Source organism: Lontra canadensis, unplaced genomic scaffold, assembly GCF_010015895.1.
Source record: "Lontra canadensis isolate GAN:19392208 unplaced genomic scaffold, GSC_riverotter_1.0 scaffold288, whole genome shotgun sequence".
Lineage (NCBI taxonomy): Eukaryota > Metazoa > Chordata > Mammalia > Carnivora > Mustelidae > Lontra > Lontra canadensis.
This window is the reverse complement of record NW_022631282.1, coordinates 147551-168281: the sequence shown is the minus strand read 5'-3', so window position 1 is coordinate 168281 and position 20731 is coordinate 147551. Positions and strand designations below refer to the sequence as shown.

Here is a 20731-nt window from a genome sequence, read left to right as displayed (position 1 = left end):
TTAAAATTAGAGGAAACCGGGCATTTCACATGTGAATTGTGGTTTTGCCCACTTAGACCATGTTTTTCAACAACAGAACTAACAAATTTCCTAATTATCTGAAATAAGCACCTTTTTATTTCTAAATAATCTACATAAAACACGGTTATGTAAACTGAGAAGCACCCAGTTCTTCCACAAAAACAAAAGACAAAAATCGATGCATTTGACCCATGAACAACACAGTTTGAACTTCTGAGGATTCATGTATGTGCTGATTTTTTTTTTTTTAGAAATTTTAAACATAAAATTTATTCATAGATGTTTTTGTATTGATTTTTTTTGATAAACAGCACAGTACTGTAAATGTATTTTCCTTATGATTTTCTTAGTAACATTTTTTTCTCTAGCTTGCTTTATTGTGATTATACAGTATGTAATAGACCTCACATGCAAAAATACGTGTTTATCAACTGCTTATGTTATCGGTAAGGCTTCCAGGTAACAGTAGCCTTTTAGTAAGTAGTTAAGTTTTGGGAGTCAAAAGTTATATGTGGATTTTGACTATACAGGGGGTCAGCACCCCTAACCCCTGTGTTGTTCAAGGGCCAACTGTCTATCAGTTGGGACTCAACTCTTCAAGAAGCTTGAAAACAGTATTACTAACCTAATGTTGTTACTTGTTTTAGGTTAGCATTTGTGTTTCAAAAGAACATTTTCTCAGTCTAGGAACCAGATTCCAGATGTAGACTGTAGTTTAACACTGGTATGCAAACGCCAAATCATTGCCTTACTCTGATTTTGAAGCTGTTGATGACTTCCTCTTTCAGTCTGAAGTTCACTCAGAAGAAATTCTGAGCCAGAGGGAGAGAGAGAGGAAAAAAAAGAGCATTTTCCTATAATAAGTTCTAGCTTAGTATTTCCAATATTAAGTTCTGAAATTTGTATGGAATTCAACGTGGCAAAGTTCTTAGGTGTTTTAAACTTATGTCACACTTGAAAAAGTCGTTTCATATTTGAAGTAGGGATCAACGATTGTTATTTGCTGTCATAATAACAAACAAACAAAAAGCCATGCTTCTTTTGGAAATAAAAAAGTGGAGTATACATTTAATGGTAAGTATAGGAACCTTAAAAAATTTATTAGACCATAGTACTGCTTGCCTGGATCTAAAACAAAAAAATGCCGACAAAAATAAAGAATATAAATTAAAAAAAAATTAATCCAAATAAATTATGGACTACGGCAATTCTCCTTTGTGTATATGTTTCCTACATTTTCAGATTTTTAACTAGAATATAGGGAATTCATGGGTTCCCTAAAATGAAGGCAAAGTATTTAACTACATTCTTAGGCTTAAATCAAAGTATAAAAGGATTGCAGGCTCAACCCAGGAGGAGCACTGGGTCAGGAATGCAATCTCTATTAATTAGGTATCCCAGCTGGGCAGTGGGTCTGCAGCTGTTAACTTGATCAATGACTTACCTAAATGTCATCTCTACTGATTCGCTTATAAATTACCAGCAAGTGAGACTAATGTACAGGTGCTAATTTATTTAAACTGTTCTCTACAGTTCTACATAGCTTTATAAACTGCATCTGGCACCTAATGTTAGCTGTCAGTTGCACTTAGACATGCCTGTCCTAACGACTCTGTTCATTAGAAGTGAGCACAAATTATGAAATATTGTGAAAAATGATACATCAAATGGAATGGGCACAGCAAATCAATTAGAGAAACCTCATACAGCATATTCACACTTAGGAGAATAAAACATTCTGGTTTCAGAATGAGGTCTATAATACCAATTAAAAAGTAATTGGTAGACTTCAGCAGTGTTATATATCAATTTGCTGGCTTTTTTCCTGAAATTCTATAGTTATGGAGAACTCAACTTTAATTCCCAAATAAAGACATTAGTAAATGCAAGTGCAATTTTGTATCCATAATACTTAATGCAAGTGAGATGTCTCCAACTTAAAATTGGTAACTGCTATCCCTTCATTCAAAAAGGAAAATGCAAACAGCAGTGGTTCTCAACTTTCTTCTATGCTGACAGCACGATTTTGAAATTGCTGTCACCCAGTGTCTGCTCCAGCTTAATAACATGTTACAGGGTCACCGGACAAGGCTTTCCCTTTGGGTCACTGAGGGAAATCACTGCGGCCCCGCCTCTGTTACAGGCTCTGGGGCTGATTTCTTTACAGTCTCCAAACATGCAGAGTCTTCCCTTGGCCAGACTGTAACCACTTTGAGCTGAGTTACAGAATCCACTCCAGTGCAATGTTCAATCTGATGGTTCAGTTCTCCTCATGGTAACTATAGGGTGAGAGTCACAAATATTTTTTACACACTGATCAACACTTGGCAGCAACCTATGAAAGGCTGAGGAATGGGAGTTGAGAACCATGGCATTAAGATACATTTTCAAAACAGTGTGCATGTCAGCACTTGCAGCAATGGAAGTATACTGTATACATGGACACCTGTATATGTGTGTCACCATATACACTACTCACTGGCAACAAGGGGGCACCCGCTTTCCTCTGGCCATATCTCCCACAGGTGGTCAGGGGCATCATAGTGGTTCAGTGGGAAATTGCAATAGGTTGTTTCTTTTCAAAAGAACTTAAAATATTAGGCAAAGATGAAACTATCTTGAAATGGGGAAAATCTGTACTTGCCCATGACTAATTTCTTTCCAGTTAATTCGTTGCTTCACAAACCAAAAATAACTTTTCATATAAATGCAATACCAAGATTGAGCATTAAATATAAAAAAGGAATTTTGCAGAAACAATTCTAGCAGATACACAATGCTGGAGCTTTAATAATAAACTTCTAAGTAACTTTATCTTTTAAGTAAATATTAAAAATGACAATTATTTTTATTCACAAAATTTTATGTCATATCCTTTCTATTTTACCAACTCACATTTGTACTCTTTTTAAAAGCCTTTGTAACTGAAAGAACACTAACATGTAAGATTAGCCCTGTGTAATTTTCACATGTTCTATATGCTGGACTCAGTAAAGCCAGGGGCCAGATTTCTATTCAATTTCAACCTTCTGGAATAAAGTTCTAAACCTAGAAATCCACCAAAAAAAAAAAAAAAAAAAGCCTATGAAGAGCTAAAATAGATGACCTAAATTCATGATTTGACTTAGTAGGAAGGGCACACAGGTCCTGACGCCAAGTCTGAGGGCTCTTAAGTTTTAATTCACAGGGCCTAACAAGTTTAGTTATGCTAGAAGCCTGGAAGGCGCGAGCTGCCACGCACAGACATCCTGACAGGAAAGGATATGTCAGGAATCAGTCAGTACAGGGACAAACAGAAACTACGAGCCCCAGCCAGGGTATCAGCTTAACAACCACACTAAAAGGAAAATCCTGAGGCACTGTAAGGTTAAATTATACTCACTGTACTCTACTAAAAAGGTTGGGGAGAACCCTATTTTAGAAAACATTACCCAAAAAATTAATCTTTGAAAGTGTGAAAAAAGAGACTTTGCGTATAGGAAGACCTTGTACAGCTCTGGTTTCCTATTTATAACAATAAATACAAACCCCATAATGTTTTTCTAAAGATTGAATCTGGTAATGCAAATCAGGCTCCCAGATAGCATCTTGAATGTATATAGGAAGTTTTCAATAAGTGGTGATATTTTTCATTACAAGTAACAATTAAAAATAGGTTTCCCTTATCTGGAAACTTCACTTGTGTGGAATATCTAATTTTCTGATCACATAAAGTAAGAGAAAAATTACTGTACCTGGTTTTAAATTCTGTATTAAAAGCCAAACACATTACAGAAAGCATTACAAGCTCTAAATATAGAAAAGCAATCATGATGTTCTTCCAAAAATTATCTGGAAGCTTAAAATATTTTCCTGGTTTTGTCTTTGGAAATAACTAAGCATTCTGTCAGTATGAGAACACTACTTAAGACTCATTAGCTATATAGTCTTTTTCAGGTTATACAAACAGCCAGATCTCAAAGATAAGAGTTTTGAAAACACACAAAACCAGGAACCACAATGGGTATGTAATTTTAACACTTTGGTAACAGTTGGCTGTCACTTTCCTCTTTTGCTTTTACATCTACTTAGATGCCAAAGAGAGTCCACTAAATTTAATAAAATGCCCAAAGAGTTCATTGATATAAAATGTGAGACTTAAGTGAGGCAGGTCAATTACTAACACAGCAGAATTACGTCCCTGGTGTCAAGGAAAGGGGCTAACACTTCCTCGCATGCATTCAGGGTGGGTGAGACAAGATCTCAATCTGTGTGTACGACACCACCTCCACTGTCAATCACTCCATGATAAACCAATATGCTCAACAGTACTTCCTATTACTCTCAACACACAGTCTTTTTTTTTTTTTTTTTAAAAGATTTTATTTATTTATTTGACAGGGACAGATCACAAGTAGGCAGAGAGGCAGGCAGAGAGAGAGAGAGAGGGAAGCAGGCTCCCTGCTGAGCAGAGAGCCCGATGCGGGACTCGATCCCAGGACCCTGAGATCATGACCTGAGCCGAAGGCAGCGGCTTAACCCACAGAGCCACCCAGGTGCCCCTCAACACACAGTCTTAGGTGGGATGGAAGATTTGTGTGACGAAGGCAATCAGAGAACGAGTGAAGGATTCAAATTATGGTAGATTTTACTTACAGCATTTAATAGTAATAGTAATAGTAATACAATGGCACCTAAATTACCAATGTGAAAATTATACAGTGAGCCTAGGCTTTCAACCAGGTAAATGAATTAAATTATAGGCCATGTCGACTACCTGGAAGTTAAATCATCTTGAAAATATTTTTAACAGCCCAAACAAATAATTCTGATTAAAGATCCAAGCACTGAACTAACCACTCCAAACAAAATAGTTTTTAAAATGTTATGAAAATGGTTATCTTCTCAGGCAGAATTACAAAACCGTTAAACAATTCTATTTCTTTCAATGAGCTAAATATGCTCCATGTACACCCCAAAATGTAGTAAACTCAGTTGGGTAGTAGGAGCCTCTTGCTCAAAACAGTTACTCAGGGACACACAGGTCACAGGGAGAGGATGACGGACCAGTTTTAAATGCAAACAGTAATATAAAGAAAACTACCCAAAAAAATCCCAGGGCCAAATGATTTCAACCAAACCTTTAGAGAATTAATACCAACTCCTCACAAATTCTAAAATAGAGGAAAACACCTACCAACTCCATTGAACGAGGCCAAATATTACCCGGATATCAAAATGAGACAGAGAAACATATAAGAAAACGATAGATCAGTATCAGATGCAAAAATCACAACAAATACTATCAAACCAGGGCACCTGGGTGGCTCAGTGGGTTAAAGCCTCTGCCTTCGGCTCAGGTCATGATCCCAGGGTCCTGGGATCAAGCCCCCCATTGGGCTCTCTGCTCAGTGGTGAGCCTGCTTCCTCCTCTCTCTCTGCCTGCCTCTCTGCTTACTTGTGATCTCTGTCTGTCAAATAAATAAATAAAATCTTAAAAAAAAATACTATCAAACCAAATCCAACAATACATTAAAAATATCATTCACCACAATTAAGTGATGGATTTATTCCCAGATGCAAGGGTGGTTCAATATTCACAATCAATCAACATGATACATCACATCAATAAAAGAAAGGATAAAAGCCATATGACTATCTCAATAGATGCAGAAATAGTATTTAACAAAGCACAACATCCAGTCATAATAAAAGTCCTTAATAAGGTAGGTTTAGAAGGAATATACCTCAACATAATAAAGGCCACAAATGAAAACCTACAGATATCATTATACTCATAAGGGAAGAACTGAGAGCTTCTCCCCTAAGGGCAGGAGCAAGACAAGGATGTCCACTCTCACCACTTTCGTTCAAAATAGTACTGGAAGTTGTAGCTATAGCAATTAGACAACAGAAAGAAAAAAGGCATCTGTAAGGAAATAGTAAAACTTTCACTATTTGTAGATGACATAATACTATATATGGAAAACCCTAAAGACTCCACCAAAAAACTACAAGGACTGATAAATGAATTCAGTCAAGTCACAGGATACAAAGTTAATGTGTAGAAATCTGTTGTGTTTCCATATGCTGATAATGAAGCAGGAAATAGAAAAATTATGAAAACAACCCCATGTACAACTGCACCAAAAATAATATGATACCAAGGAATAAACCTAACCAAAGAGGTGAAAGACCTATACCCTGAAAATTACAAAACACTGATGAACACTGATAAATTGAAGATGACACCAAGAAATGGAAAGACACTCCATGCTCATGGACTGGAATAACAAACACTGCTAAAATGTCTGTAATACCCAAAGCAATCTACGCATTTAACACAGTCCCTATCAAAATACCTATAGCATTTTTCACAGAACTAGAACAAAAAAATCCTAAAATTTATATGGAGCCACAAAAGACTCTGCATAGCCAAAGAAATTTTGAAAAAGAAAAACAAAACTGGGGGTATCACAAGTCCAGACTTCAAATTATATTACAAAACTGTAGTAATCAAAACAGTATGATACTGGCACAAAAACAGACACATAGATGGAATGGAATAGAAATCAATGGAATAGAACAGAAAACCCAGAAATAAACCCACGGCTACATGATCAATTAATTTTCAACAAAACAGGAAAGAATATCCAATGGGAAAAAGACAGTATCTTCAACAAATGGTATTAGGAAAACCAGACAGCCACATGCAAAAGAATAAAACTGGATTACCTTCTTTCACCATACACAAAAATATATTCAAAATGGATTAAAGACCTAAATGTGAGAACTGAAACCATAAAAATCCTAGAAGAGAGAGCACAGGCAGTAATTTCTCTGACATCGGCCATAGCACCATTTTTCTAGATATGTTTCCTGAGGCAAAGGAAACAAAAGCAAAATTAAATTAATGGCTCTACATCAAAATAAAAAACTTCAGCACAGCAAAGGAAACAATCAGCAAAACCAAAAAGCAACCTACAGAATGGGAGAAGATATTTGTAAATGACATATCTGATAAAGGATCAGAGTGTGCGTGTGTGTGGGGGTTATATATATAAACAAAAATGTACATTCTTTATATCTCATATATATATTACATATAAAGATCATACACAACTCAACACCCAAAAAGCAAATAATCCAATTAACAATAGGCAGAAGACATGAACAGACATTCCTTGAAATAAGACATCCAGCTGGCCAATAGACACACAAAGAGATGCTCCAACATTACTCATTATCAGGGAAATGCAAATCAAAACTACAATGAGATGTCACCTCACACCTGTCTGAATGGCTAAAATCAACAACACAAGAAACAACAGGTGTTGACAAGGATGTGGAGAAACAGGAACTCTCGTGCCCTATTGGTGGGAATGCAACTGGTATAGCCACTGTGAAAACGGTATGGAGGTCCCTTAAAAAGTTAAAAATAGGGGCGCCTGGGTGGCTCAGTGGGTTAAGCCTCTGCTTTCGGCTCAGGTCATGATCCCAGGGTCCTGGGATCGAGCCCCACATGGGGCTCTCTGCTAAGCAGGGGGCCTGCTTCCCCTCTCTCTCTGCCTGCCTCTCTGCCTACCTGTGATCTATCTCTATCAAATAAATAAATAAAATTTAAAAAAAAAAAAAAAAAAAAAAAGTTAAAAATAGAACAACCCCATGATCCAGCAATCACACTACTGAGTATCTACCAAACAAAAAATAGAAAACCAAAAACACTAATTCAAAGGGATACATACATCCCTATGTTTATAGCAGCATTACTTAAAATAGCCAAATCACAGAAGCAGTCCAAATGTTGCGCGCGCACACACACACATCTCTCTCCACACTGGAATATTATTCAGTCATAAAAAAGGATGAAATCTTGCCATTTGCAATGACATGGATGGAGGCAGAGTGTAATGCTGAGTGAAAGAAGTCAGAGAAAAACAAATATGATCTGATTTCACTCATGTGGAATTTAGGAAGCCAAAAAAACAAAAAAACAAACAAAAAACCCCCCCACAAAACACGAGCAAAGGAAAAAAAAAGAGAGAGAGAGAGAGAGAGAGAGAAACCAAGAAGTAGACTCTAAACTATACAGAACAAACTGACGGTTATCAGAGTGGAGGGGGTGAAGGGGCTGGGTGAACTAGGTGATGGAGATTAAGGAGGGCACTTGTTGTGATGAGCACTGGGTGATGTGTGGAAGTGTGGAACCACTATATAGTATACCTGAAACTAATACAACACTGCACATTAACTACACAGGAATTCAAAATAAAATTGTAAAAAGTTACAACAAACTTCAAAGTGGTTAAATTTTAAATACCTTTGCTAGGTATGTTGGGATGTCTGACAAAAAGTATTATTTTTTTTTAAATTTTTTTTAAAGATAAAAGTATTATTATTACTACTTTTATCAGGGTTAGAACAACTCAAGAGTGGAATAATAACAGAGTTCTAACTTTAATTCTCAAATCATTTAGAACATGCCCTGACTTTGAAAATTCAAATATATAGTTGAGATAATAAAAAACACTCAACTCAGGTTTACTTATGGGATTTCTATAAACTTCACTATATTTTCGTCACCATCTGTTTTACCATTTTTAAGAAAGCTAAGTTTAAGACTCCACAATAGGATAAATGTTTCCAAATTGTGTATGAGCATTCACAGTGGCTCCTAAGACCTTGAATCAAGAAAATTATCCATTTCTGATTAAAATCTAAAACTCATTATGATTCATAATGCTTAAAATACAAAGTAGCATCTCTCTTTGAAACCTTGGTTCCAACTTGCAATGCATAGTAGTAGTTGTCCTTATTCTGACAGTTTGATGAAAACTGACAGAGCTAGAGGCACCTGGGGTAGCACAGTCGGTTAAGACAAAACTCTTGGTTTTGTCTCAGGTCATGATCTCAAGGTTATGAGATCCAGCCCTGCCTCAGGCTCCGAGCCCAGCACAGAGACCGCTTAAACTCTCCCTCACCCTCTGCCCCTCCCCGCTAGCATGCTCGCTCCGCTCCCTCTAAAATAAATAAATCATAAAGAAACTCTATAGCAATTACTTTCCCAACAGAGTAACTGCACTTACGTCAACGTCCTCTTGTGTGAAAGTTTCTGGATCTTCTCCCATCATGTTGGCTAAATGTCTCTTTCCTATGTTGAACTCTTCAATTTGCTTTTTAATAAAATCCACTGTGTAAGTTTCACGTCTTAAGGCTGCAATATTTTTCTTTGTTGTTACACCTGTGGTGTGCCTTAGCCTTAATATCTAGCAAAAAATATAAACAAAAAGAGAAAAGATTTTAAATTAAAGAATTATCTTTAGGTCACCACCTCTAAATAAAACAGGGAGAGGATGACAGAGAAAAACAAATATGATCTGATTTCACTCATGTGGAATTTAGGAAGCCAAAAAAACAAAAAAACAAACAAAAAAACCCAGAATGGGAGAAGATATTTGTAAATCAAAAGATTTTTTTTTATTTTAGTTCTCTTTATTTTAGTACTCAGTTGGCAAGAGTCTGGAAACAGGTAAAAAGGATTGTTAAGAAAGCCACTGGAAATTGTACTCCACTCAAAAGCTTGCTTTTAAAAGCCTCTGCTTACAGTTTAAACTACTGGCATTTCAACACATTAAAACCCCCAAAACCCCAAATATGTAAGTGATATGCTACCTCCTTATCTACTACAAACATCCACATTTGATACCGCTTGGCCAATGTCAACCAGTTGTGATATTTGACACACAGGCAATGAAAAGTAAAATGACACTCCCTCAAAAAGAGGCAAATGCACGTGCAGACAGAACCAAGCAGGCAGAAGACAAGAGAAGGAAGCAGCATGTACTGGGGGACGGCACACTTTGGCTATTGGTAGTCACCTTGTTGTAAAGTACAAACATGGCCCATCTTTCTGGGCCTTAAAATAATAGTTTAGCTTAGCTTGAGACTATTCTGTGGTCCTTTAAGTTGATACAGTGAAGAAACCGCTTCACTAAGCACTGACAAGATTTATCTTAACTTGGTTCAATACACTAATTTACAGAAATAAGGGCTTTCCCATCCTTTTAAACTATCAGTAATGATATCACAATTGCTGCTGTTGATCCTTTTATGCTGTAGCACCAGGAATTTCCCCTCAAGGCATTAATAGTTCACCTACAATAAAGGGTGCTAAAGAACCAGAAAAATGTTTTCAAATGACTGTTCAGCCACATTCAGTGGCTGGATATAACTAGAACAGATATTTCTGGTCCTGGCTTTCCTCAAAATCTTAATCTGTGGTTCTCTACTTTCATCCCAGCCTCAACAATTTTAAACACTCTTAAGCAATTCAGACCTTAAGAACTATAATTCTTAGTAACTCCTTCACTTTCCTTTTTATTAACATAAATTTTCTCTGGCACATACCATCACCAACACCATCCCTGCCTCATCCATTCCCTGACCCTTTGAGAACCAGAGATTTAAGTAACTAATAATTTGTCACCACAGTAACAATAAAAAGCAGAAGAAAAAAATACAGGATAAATATTATAATAACCTATTAATAGTAAAAATTATGTTCTTAAGGGACGCCTGGGTGGCTCAGTTGGTTGGACGACTGCCTTCGGCTCAGGTCATGACCCCGGAGTCCCGGGATCGAGTCCCGCATCGGGCTCCCAGCTCCACGGGGAGTCTGCTTCTCTCTCTGACCTTCTCCTCGCTCATGCTCTCTCTGACTGTGTCTCTCTCAAATAAATAAATAAAATATTAAAAAAAAAAATTATGTTCTTAAATGCTCACAAATCAAAACAGTGATAAAATGATTTGTTACTTTTAAATAAGATAGGGCCATTTAAAATTCCATGAAACCATATAGTTTATTTTTCCTCAGGGGAGCACAAAGAATTTTCTCTCTTTATATTATTAATCAAGAATCTTTTTTTAAGATTTTATTTATTTATTTGAGAGACAGAGAGGGAGCACGAGCAGGAAGAGGGTCAGAGGGAGAAGCAGGCTCCCCGCTGAGCAAGGAGCCTGATGTAGGACTTGATCCCAGGACCCTGGGATGATAACCTCAACTAAAGGCAGATGCTTAACTGACTTGAGCCATCCAGGCATTCCATTAATTGAGAATCTTAAGATGCTTTATAAATATACAGTGTCACTCTCAATTAGTAAAACACGACCCCAACTTGCTTACGTACAGTGAGCCTGCCCTATTACAGCGTCTTTGTACACCCCTGCTACCTTTCCCCACTGCCAGTGCCAACAGCACCAAATCCTCATTATGAGTTTTGCCATCTTACTATATTTTTACTTTTTCCAGGGTTTGCTTTTTTTTTTTTTTTAATGATTTCGTGTTTTCTTTGAACATGGGAAGATGTTGCTTCCCGTGTTCAAAGTGAAGAGAAAATGCCTGTCTGCCCCCAAGAATCGTGGCAAAGCTGTGGATTTGGAGGAGAAAGCTACTGTCACTCGGTAGAGGTGATTTTCCCCAATGTTCCCCTGCCAAAAGGATGATTACGAGGCTGGTTTTGTAAGTCATATGACAAAAATGTTTTTGTCCACAACTAAAAGAACCCATTTGTAACACAGGTGAGCCTACTACACTTTTCACCAATCACCAACTACAGCCCTCAGGAGAAATGAGTCTCCCAGTGAATACGGGAGACTTCCCCTCACTGAAGTAATGAGCTCTAAAGGAAGAGTAAGATTAGGAGGAAAGTGATGAGTTCAATTTGGGGCATGAAAAGTTTGAGATGCTTGATGAGCATCTCGGGAGATATAGACGTCCTCGAGGCAGATGGCTCTGTGGTTGTGTACACAGGAGAGACTGGAGCTGGAGATGCCGTCTTGTTAATAATCAGCATGGGACATGATGTGACACCATCTAAGTAGGGGAAATGGCAGGCATTAGTGTTAGAATAAGAAACATCTATTTTACTAGGCAAAGAAACAACACAGTTTGTGAGGGAAAGCATAATATTACTTATGTATTATGGCCATAATTTTTATGAAACAGAACAAGAGATGGGTCTGCAGAGTTAAGTGGGGGGACAGGTTTGATGGACTGAATACTTCATATTCAAAGAGCGATGATACAATGGTTGTAAAGTAGACAGAACAATTAAAGGAAGAAAATAAGAAAAAAAATTTAAGCACCCCTTTATACTGGATGTGGGCCAGGAGAATAATACCAAAAAAACAGTTATGAATCTATATTCATACAAAAGCTATAATATTTTATTAATTTTCTTCCTGTTTCCTATATATTTCCTTTGTATGTTTCAGTGGTACATTCAATGTACTAATTAGTTCAGAAGAGTTCTATCATAAGGCAAATTGTACCTTCAAATTATAAAGTGTTCCATTCTCAGGCAGTACTTTTACCTTGAATTTAATTGCTGAATCACAATATTGCAACCCTTTCAAACTTCTCTTTGCCTTTTCCTGGAATATCACTGCCCATATTTTTCATTTAAATTTTGAATCACTTCAGGTTTTGAGTCAATCTGACTTTTTTAATACATGAGAATATCCTATTTAAATGGACTTAATAGATACTGTCTCATTTTTTCATCTTATTTTGTCTTTATTGTTTTTATGTTTTCATTCCTGGTTTCTTTCTTTTGCTAGATGGTCTATAGTTTTTTTATACTTGTCTTTTGATCCGGCAATTTAAATACCAAACAGCCTACTTTGATTTTAATAATGATCACCTATATGTCTCTTAATAAAATGTTTAAATTATTTCTCCTATCAACTTCAGAAAGTAATACTCACTGAATTCTCACTTATTGTTTACTTCTTCGACCACAGAAATTATCTATTTTTCTGTCCTCCAACCATATCAGCTTCTCTCAGTTTTATTTCTCATGCCTTTGTTCTGCATCCTGTATGATTTTTAAACCTTTACTCCTTGGGTTTTTTGTTTTCTGCAGTGTTAATTCTGCAGTCACTCTGAATTTTTAGCTTCTTAAATCACTGGTCTATCTCCAAAAATCTTTCCTTAACCGTTTCCTTAATTGTATCTTGTCTTATAACCTGTTTCATATGGCTCTCCCTCACCCAACCTTTTAAGAATGTCCCTGACAGTTATAGTAAAATAATTCTTCCATTTTGTTGAGTAAAATTCCTTTGTGTTTTCTTCATCTCTCTCTCCCACACTGTTCCTTTTCTTTTGTTCCAATAACACTTTAGTATCACCTCAAGCAAGAGAGTTGATTATTGCCTTGAGGATTCATTTCTTCACTTGATTTAAAATTATCTTGTATCTATATTCTTCAGACTTTGTGACATGTGGTGGTTCTTAGTTTTAATATAAATGAGGTTTAAAAAACTGTAAATTTTTTTTATTGTTGTTCACTTCAGAAAGAGGTGTTGGTTTTTTTTTTTTGTTTTTTTGTTTGTTTTTTTTTAAAGCCCCCACTTTGCTATTTTTCATAAAATCTCTTTAGGATCTTTAGGATCTTTTCAAAGACATTTGTATACACCGCCGGAGAATATGACACTCTGGAAATTCCTATTTATTATAAAGCCATCACAGCATCAATGCCAGACTACTGGATAGATTTATAAATGTTCTAAATTATTCCAGCAATGCTTCACACAAAAACATTTACATTCAAAAGAGTCATCATTCATTAGTACAATGCATTAAGTAAGGTGAGGCTGAATGTGAATCAACTAGATCTTTAGCTCGGAAGAGCCACAATTCCTGGAGAGAACATGCTTTGCTGATTAAGTACAAATCCCCAACAAAATTTTCTACAGGTTCTACTTCCAACTGAAAAGCGATGACTGCGAATTTTTCCCACACTTTGTTTTTAGGGACTGGTATAGATACAACTTGACAGACTGGCTTCTTTTTTAAGGTAATCAGTGGGTCAGACAACTATAATTTCAATCAAGCAGGTTGCCAAAGAAGCAGACACATCCTGACAGAGCAGTGATGTTCCAAGTTTGGCCAAATGCCAGTGCCACACACTACTTTAATGATATCACGAGTAGTAAGGAGTTTCCTTTTTGTTCAATTGGATAAAAATGGAACAAAGAAGAACTGCTGCTAATTTGAATAGAAATGGCAAAAGAAAAAATACTTTGAGGAATAAAAAAAAAAAAAAAGTAAAGATCCCAGGACCCTGAGATCAGGACCCAAGTGAAGGCAGATGCTTAACCAACTAAGCCACCCAGGTTCCCCCATGTTGTTTTTTTTCCCCTTTTAAAAACTGCCTGTTAGAGATGCACATTCAAGTTGTGTGTGTGTGTGTGTGTGTGTGTGTGTGTGTGTATACAGGGAAATGTGAGATTTATATGAAAGCTCACAGGAAAAAAAGGGAGACAGATGAAACAGGATTGGAAAACAGTTACAATTATTGAAGTCGGCTGACTTATACACAGGGTTCATTATAGTATTGTTTTTATAAATGCCTGACAGAACATGCTTTATTTTTCATAATAAAATTCTAAAAAGTAAACTATTTTACAAGTTCATTTGACAAATTTGGGCAACTACTATGGTCCAGGCTATCTATAGAATTCTAACAGAAATAACTATCAAGCAGAACCGAGTTGGTGTTAAAATGAGAACACTGCCATACCGAGAGAAGGAAATACAAAGTATGGTCAAATTGCAGTTTTCTTACTTAAGTTACCAATCTATCTGGCAAAAAGAAGTGTGGCAGGTGTTCACATGTATACACATGTGCATATGCACATGTACACATGCACATATCCCTATATGTAAGAACCCTTCACAAGTTCAAATTCAGAAAATGATTGAGCATCTAGGAGGTATCTATGGGCACTGTAGTAGGCATCAGAATAGGGATACAAAGGTTATGCTATTTATCTCAAGAGGTTTACAGCTATAGAGGAAAGACCTAAACACACAAGACACTTAGTTCATAAAAAAGAAGTAAATATGGGTTTTTCATAGTTGCAGACAGCTTCCAATGGCTCCCAGTAATTCTACCATTGGTATGCTTTTTTTTTTTTTTAAGATTTTATTTTTTTATTTGACAGAGATCACAAGCAGGCAGAGAGGCAGGCAGAGAAAGAGGGGGAAGAAGGGCCCCTGCCGAGCGGAGAGCCCAACATGGGGCTCGATCCCAGGACCCCAAGACCATGACCCAAGCAGATGGCAGAGGCTTAACCCACTGACCCACCCAGGCGCCCCCCCCCCACCATTGGTATTCTTCCTGTTGTTCAATCTCCTCCCCTTGAGCGTGGGCTTCTGTAACTTGCTTGAGTAACCTCTTTCTAATGACCAGAATATTACTAAAGTGACAGAATGTCACCTTTAAGATTATGTAACAAAAAGACTGTGCTCCCTCTTTTTCTTCCCTGTCCTGATCAACCTGATGGAAGCCAGATGTGGTATGCTGTACTACAGAGACCCACATTACAAGAACTGAGGGTGGCCTCCAGCCAACAGCCCATCCAACAGCCTGTAGGATATGAATCCCGCTAACACCCACAATGAACAAACTGGGAGGAAGATTTCCACCCTCCAGCCTTGAGACAATTGGAGCCACAGCCAACACCTGGAATGCTATGTTATGGGTGACCCGGAAGGAAAACCCGGCAAAGCTGTGCCTGCAATCCTGACCCATAGAAACCATGAAATAACAAATGTCTGCTGTTTATAAGGTGCAGAATTTGGGGGTAACTTGTTAGGCAGAAATAAGTAACTAATTAATTCATCATCCTACTTACAACAATGAAGCATAATACAAGTAGATTTAGTACATTAACTCTATCCTTAAAAGGACAGGATGAGATCTCAAAAAAAACAAAAAACAAACAAACAAAAAAAAACCCCTTGGGGCACCTGGGTGGCTCAGTGGGTTAAAGCCTCTGCCTTCAGCTCAGGTCATGATCCCAGGGTCCTGGGATCGAGCCCCGCATTGGGCTCTCTTCTAGGCAGGGAGCCTGCTTCCTCCTCTCTCTCTCTGTGCCTGCCTCTCTGCCTACTTGTGATCTCTGTCTGTCAAATAAATAAAATAAAATAAAAAATCTTAAAAAAAAAAAAACCTCTTATCCCATCAAAGGGGTTTTAATATCCATTGCTAATAAAATGGGATTTTTAAGAAATTCAAAAGTTACCTAGGGGAAAACATAACCAATTTACAGAGCTGCAGACAGCATTTGATACAAATGGAAGTCAATTTTTTAATTTCAAAGAGTTTTTAAGCAATTTATCAGTAAACTTTATTAAGACCCTATCATAAACCAGCTATATGCTATGATAAATACAGGACATTATAATCTCTAGGCGCCCATAAGATGAGAGAAGGAAAGAACAGATACTTAAGACAAGAACAATGTTTTTACTATAAAATCAAAATACACAAGGGCTAAGCCACCAAATGTCACTGATCATTCCTTGGCAGACAGTCCGATTCAACAAGGGGGGGGTGCGGGTATTGACCCAGTGAACACGGAAAGTTTAAGCACTAAGTGTCTGGTAGAAAATAAAATTAAAAGGATGTATCATTGATAACTGATAATACTAGCTTTCAAAACAGGAAACTGGTCTACTGGTTTTCCTTATTATAAAAGTCAAAGGGGTGCCTAGCTGGCTCAGTCAAGAGCATGCAACTCTTGATCTCTGGGATGTAAGTTCAAGCCCCATGCTGGGTGCAGAGATTACTTAAAAATAAAATCTTAAAAAAAAAAAAAAAATCAAGGGCACCTGGGTGGCTCAGTCAGTTAAGCATCCCACTCTTGGTTTCGCTCAGGTTATGAACTCAGGGTCCTGAGATGGAGCCCCAGGTTGGGCTCCGTGCTTAGTGGGGGGCTGGGAATCTACTTGAGGATTCTCTCTTCCTCTTCCTCTGACCTACCTGCCTCATGCTCACACACACTCTCCCTCTATATGTAAAATAAACAAATCTTTTTTAAAAAGTCATAAATATTTCAGAAAGCTAAATTAACATTCTTACATTATATTGACAGAGGATTTGGGAATCCATGGGTAGCCTGCTTATAATGCCAGTGTGGCTCTCACTAGTTTAAGACAAAAAACAAAACAAAAAGCCCAAGCACCTTAGTATAGCAAAAAAGATCATAATCTGGGCCTTGCCAAAGTTTCATATCTCTCACCATTCTTGTACCAATTATTATACCAATTATAACTGCTATAACCAATTAGTTGTTGCTGCTAGATCCACTGACTCTGTAGGTCTCTGTCCCTTCTGTACCTATTAACATCATCATAGAACAGAACACCTCTCTTTTTTCATGGAACTCCTAACTGCTCCTGAAGACTGTAACATCTCCTTTGAGACACTGCCCATAACTCTACCCATTTCAACTCATTTGCACTAGGTACTGCACTTCTGTGCTCTTCTGTACTTACCTCTGCAAAACTTTATGGTAAACTGTGTGTAGGTCCCTGATATTCAGGGGTTTATAACCTGAAGTTTCACCATTCACAAATAAGATTCCTTCCTCCATCCCAAATTTGGTTCACTTAGATATTTGCAATTGTAGTGGCATTAATACAAAGCATGTATACAAGATGGGTACACAAGAGGAAGTCTGCTAGTGAGGGTCCCAACTAAGCACACAGGAGTCATAGTTTAATGGAACTTGTTTCTTTTTCCAGATGGCATCAGTGTTTCTCACTTTTTTGACAGTGACCCACAGTAATAACTACTATTTAGATCACTACCTAGGACACACTTATACATATAAAAAAATGCAAAAATAACCTATGAAATGTATTTGATTATTATTATTCCATAGTTTTAGAAATATGGCCCCTAAGAAAAATGTAACTATGTTTTTCTTTTCCTGAGTGAGAAAGAGAGCATGTTTGTGTGTGCGCAGGAGTGGGGGGCAGAGCGAGAGAGGGAGAGAGAGCACTAAACAGGCTCCACCCCGCCCCCCGCTTGATCCATGACCCTGAGATCTTGACTTAAGCCCAAATCAAGTTGGATGTCCAACCGACAGAGCCACCCAGGTAGCCCAAGAAAAATATACTATTAATGTTAGATATAGAAGTGAAGGAGTATTAATATTTAAGACAGACAAGCTCTGTGCCAAAAATAAAAAACAAAAAACTTTTATGAATATCTTTAATCACATATATGGTAATAGTAAGGGTCTGAGTGGGGTCAGCTAAGTCCTTCAGTTATACGTGAGATGCGCTTCTTGTGGTAAAATATAAGCTGTGACACTACAAAGGAATTTGGGGATTCAGCAGTCTCGGGATCATCCCTGGAGAGTGCTAAGGGTCAATACTGTCTGCTAATTATTTGATAAAGATTTATTTACTTCACAGTGCCTGGCTCAAGTAAAGTGCTCAGTAAACATTTACCATATGGAAGGGAAAAAAAGCTTTATTTCAGTCAAGGAGATGAAAATTTAAGTAGCAAGGAGAAATCGCTGTTCACCCATCTTACTGAAAAAATTAACTAATGCCAGTAGAAAAGGGGGTACGCTCATATATCAATGATGGAGTGTGGATTGCTACTGCCTTCCTGGAAAGCTATGTGGAAATATCTATTCAAATGTAAGATGTACACATACTTTGCAACAATAAACTCCCAACTGGAATGCTCTTCTACACAAATAAAAGGAATAGTACCTAAGAATTATTACAGAATGTTAACATATTAATGGTAAGAAAATGGAAACAAAATAAATGGCCATCAACCATTACTACTGACACGTAGGTATGCATATGATAAAAAGGATCATAGAGAAAGACAGAGGATACACAGATTCTGGAGTCTGAGGGAGGGAAAGAAAGCTAGCACCCCTCCCACCCCACACATACACACATAAAGTGTCAGCAATGAAAACATTCTATATGCTACAGCCCCGTTTATAGCTAAGCATATGCAAGGAAAATATATTCAAAAGAGATGCATGAAAAAATGAAAGTTTCAACATATTTTCCAATAATAAAGTATTAAGAGGTGCCTGGGTGGCTCAGTCGGTTAAGCATCCAACTCTTGGTTTTGGCCCAGGTCATGATCTCAGATCCTGGGATGGAGGCCCAAGTAGGGCTCCACGGCTGAGCAGGGAGTCTGCTTCTGCTTCTCCCTCTCCCTCTGCCTGTGTCTTCCCATGCTCATGCTCTCTTTCAAATAAATAAAATCTTTTTTTAAGGTATTAAAAAATAAGTGGTGGATAAATGAATAGATGGACTGGTTGATTTAGATTAAAATATAAAAGAAAGATAATAAAAAATACATAGCATTCCTTTTTTCAACAGTTTTTATATAATATTTGACTTCTTTACAATATTTGGTACTTGTTTATCACATTCCCTACTTAAAACATTCGCCTGTTTTCAGAACATCACACTGTCTGGTCTCCACCCTACTTCTTTAGCAGTTCACTCTCAATCTTTAGGATGTTCTTTCTTGACTGCTGTCCTTCAGGACCTGTCCCTCTACTTATAACAACTCAGGACACGTTCACTAGGTGTTTGACTTCACTTCCAAGGCCTTGATTACTATCTACAAGTTAACGGAGGATTTGTAAATCAGATCTCTTCTTGAACTATAATTTGTCAATCTTTGGGCCTACTGGAAATCTCCACTTGGACATCCCAATTAAAACTGTATAATAAACATAATTACATCCAAAACTAAACTCGTTTTCTTCCCTCTCAAAACTTTTCCCTCCTTTTGAGATCCCATGTCAGCAAATGGCACCATCATCCAACTGAGTTCCGTGAAGCTAAAATCTTGGCTTCTCACTGCCCTCAGAAGTAAAGGAAATGTGAAAGTTCTGGTCTCCATCTCTCCAGAGACAAGATGTTGGGGGAAAATTAAGAAAACAGAAACTGCACAGATGCAAGGCACTTTTAAAATCACTGTCAATCTTATCCACTGTGACTTTCTCCAGTAAGTCTTCCAGCCTACTGCAGGAGTCCAGTTCTCATTTACCTTCCCTGGCGCGGCCCTCCTCCCCACTTGACCGCGGGCAAGCCGGAAGGACCCGACCCTACACCACACCTAAGGCACGGACTCCCCTTAGCTTGGCAGCCAACTCAAGGAAGAGGGGTCGCTCTAGTTCCGTCTGCAGACAACTTCCTCACCGCACCCTACGAAAACCAGAAACAACCTCGACTGGCCGCTGCAAACCAATACCCATTCTTCCTCTCTCAATCTCAGACCTCTACTAAATACCCCAGACCCCTAAGTCCCCGTCTGAGGGCACGTGAGACGCCAGGGGAAGGTTGCGGCCGCGTCTCCACATCTTTGCGCTACACGGACCAGTGCTTCTCCCTTACCTGGAATCCAGTACCTGTCTGCAACTCAGCAGCCGCGGCTTTCCAAACGCCTTGTCTCCGGGTGAGGCTAACCCTACCTCCGAGAAAGAGCCGGTAAAAAGCTGCGGCGCCGCAGGACACACAGGGAGCCGCCATATTGGCTACGGGAGAGCCCGGAGGCCGGGCAAAGGGGCAGGACTTGATAAAGCCTGCGCAGGCGCGGGTGGGAGCTAGGTTCCGGGGGCTGTCGGGAAGAGACAGGGGGCGTGTTCTGCGGGCCGGAGCGGCTCGTCGCTGGTTGGGTGTGTGAGCCCTCAGGGCGTGTCCGGCTCCACCCCCTTGTTCGTTGTAGTCCTAAACTGAAGGGCTTGGCCTCTTTCCTCTCCTGCGGCTGCTGGATTCTCTGGTTGTTGAAGTCTCGGTACGACTTTCACGTGGCTCTTCAACCAGCCCTTCCTTCCCTTGCCTGGGGCTGCACCTCGAGCCGGCTCTCTTGCTCACGCAAGAATGAACTCC

The 20731-nt window shown here is 38.3% G+C and overlaps 1 protein-coding gene across 1 annotated transcript in view; it reads right to left on the bottom strand.

Annotated features, from left to right (window-relative positions):
• LOC116862645 (28S ribosomal protein S9, mitochondrial-like) overlaps positions 1–20409 on the bottom strand; it is a 58979-nt gene extending 38570 nt beyond the window's left edge. The window contains exons 1-2 of the mRNA XM_032849994.1: positions 20237–20409; positions 9087–9266 (exon numbers count right to left, since the gene is read on the bottom strand). Of these exons, the coding sequence (XP_032705885.1) occupies positions 9087–9266; positions 20237–20371 (315 nt within the window). The 5' untranslated portion in view covers positions 20372–20409. The remainder of the gene's footprint in view (positions 1–9086; positions 9267–20236) is intronic.
• Positions 20410–20731: the final 322 nt, after the last annotated feature.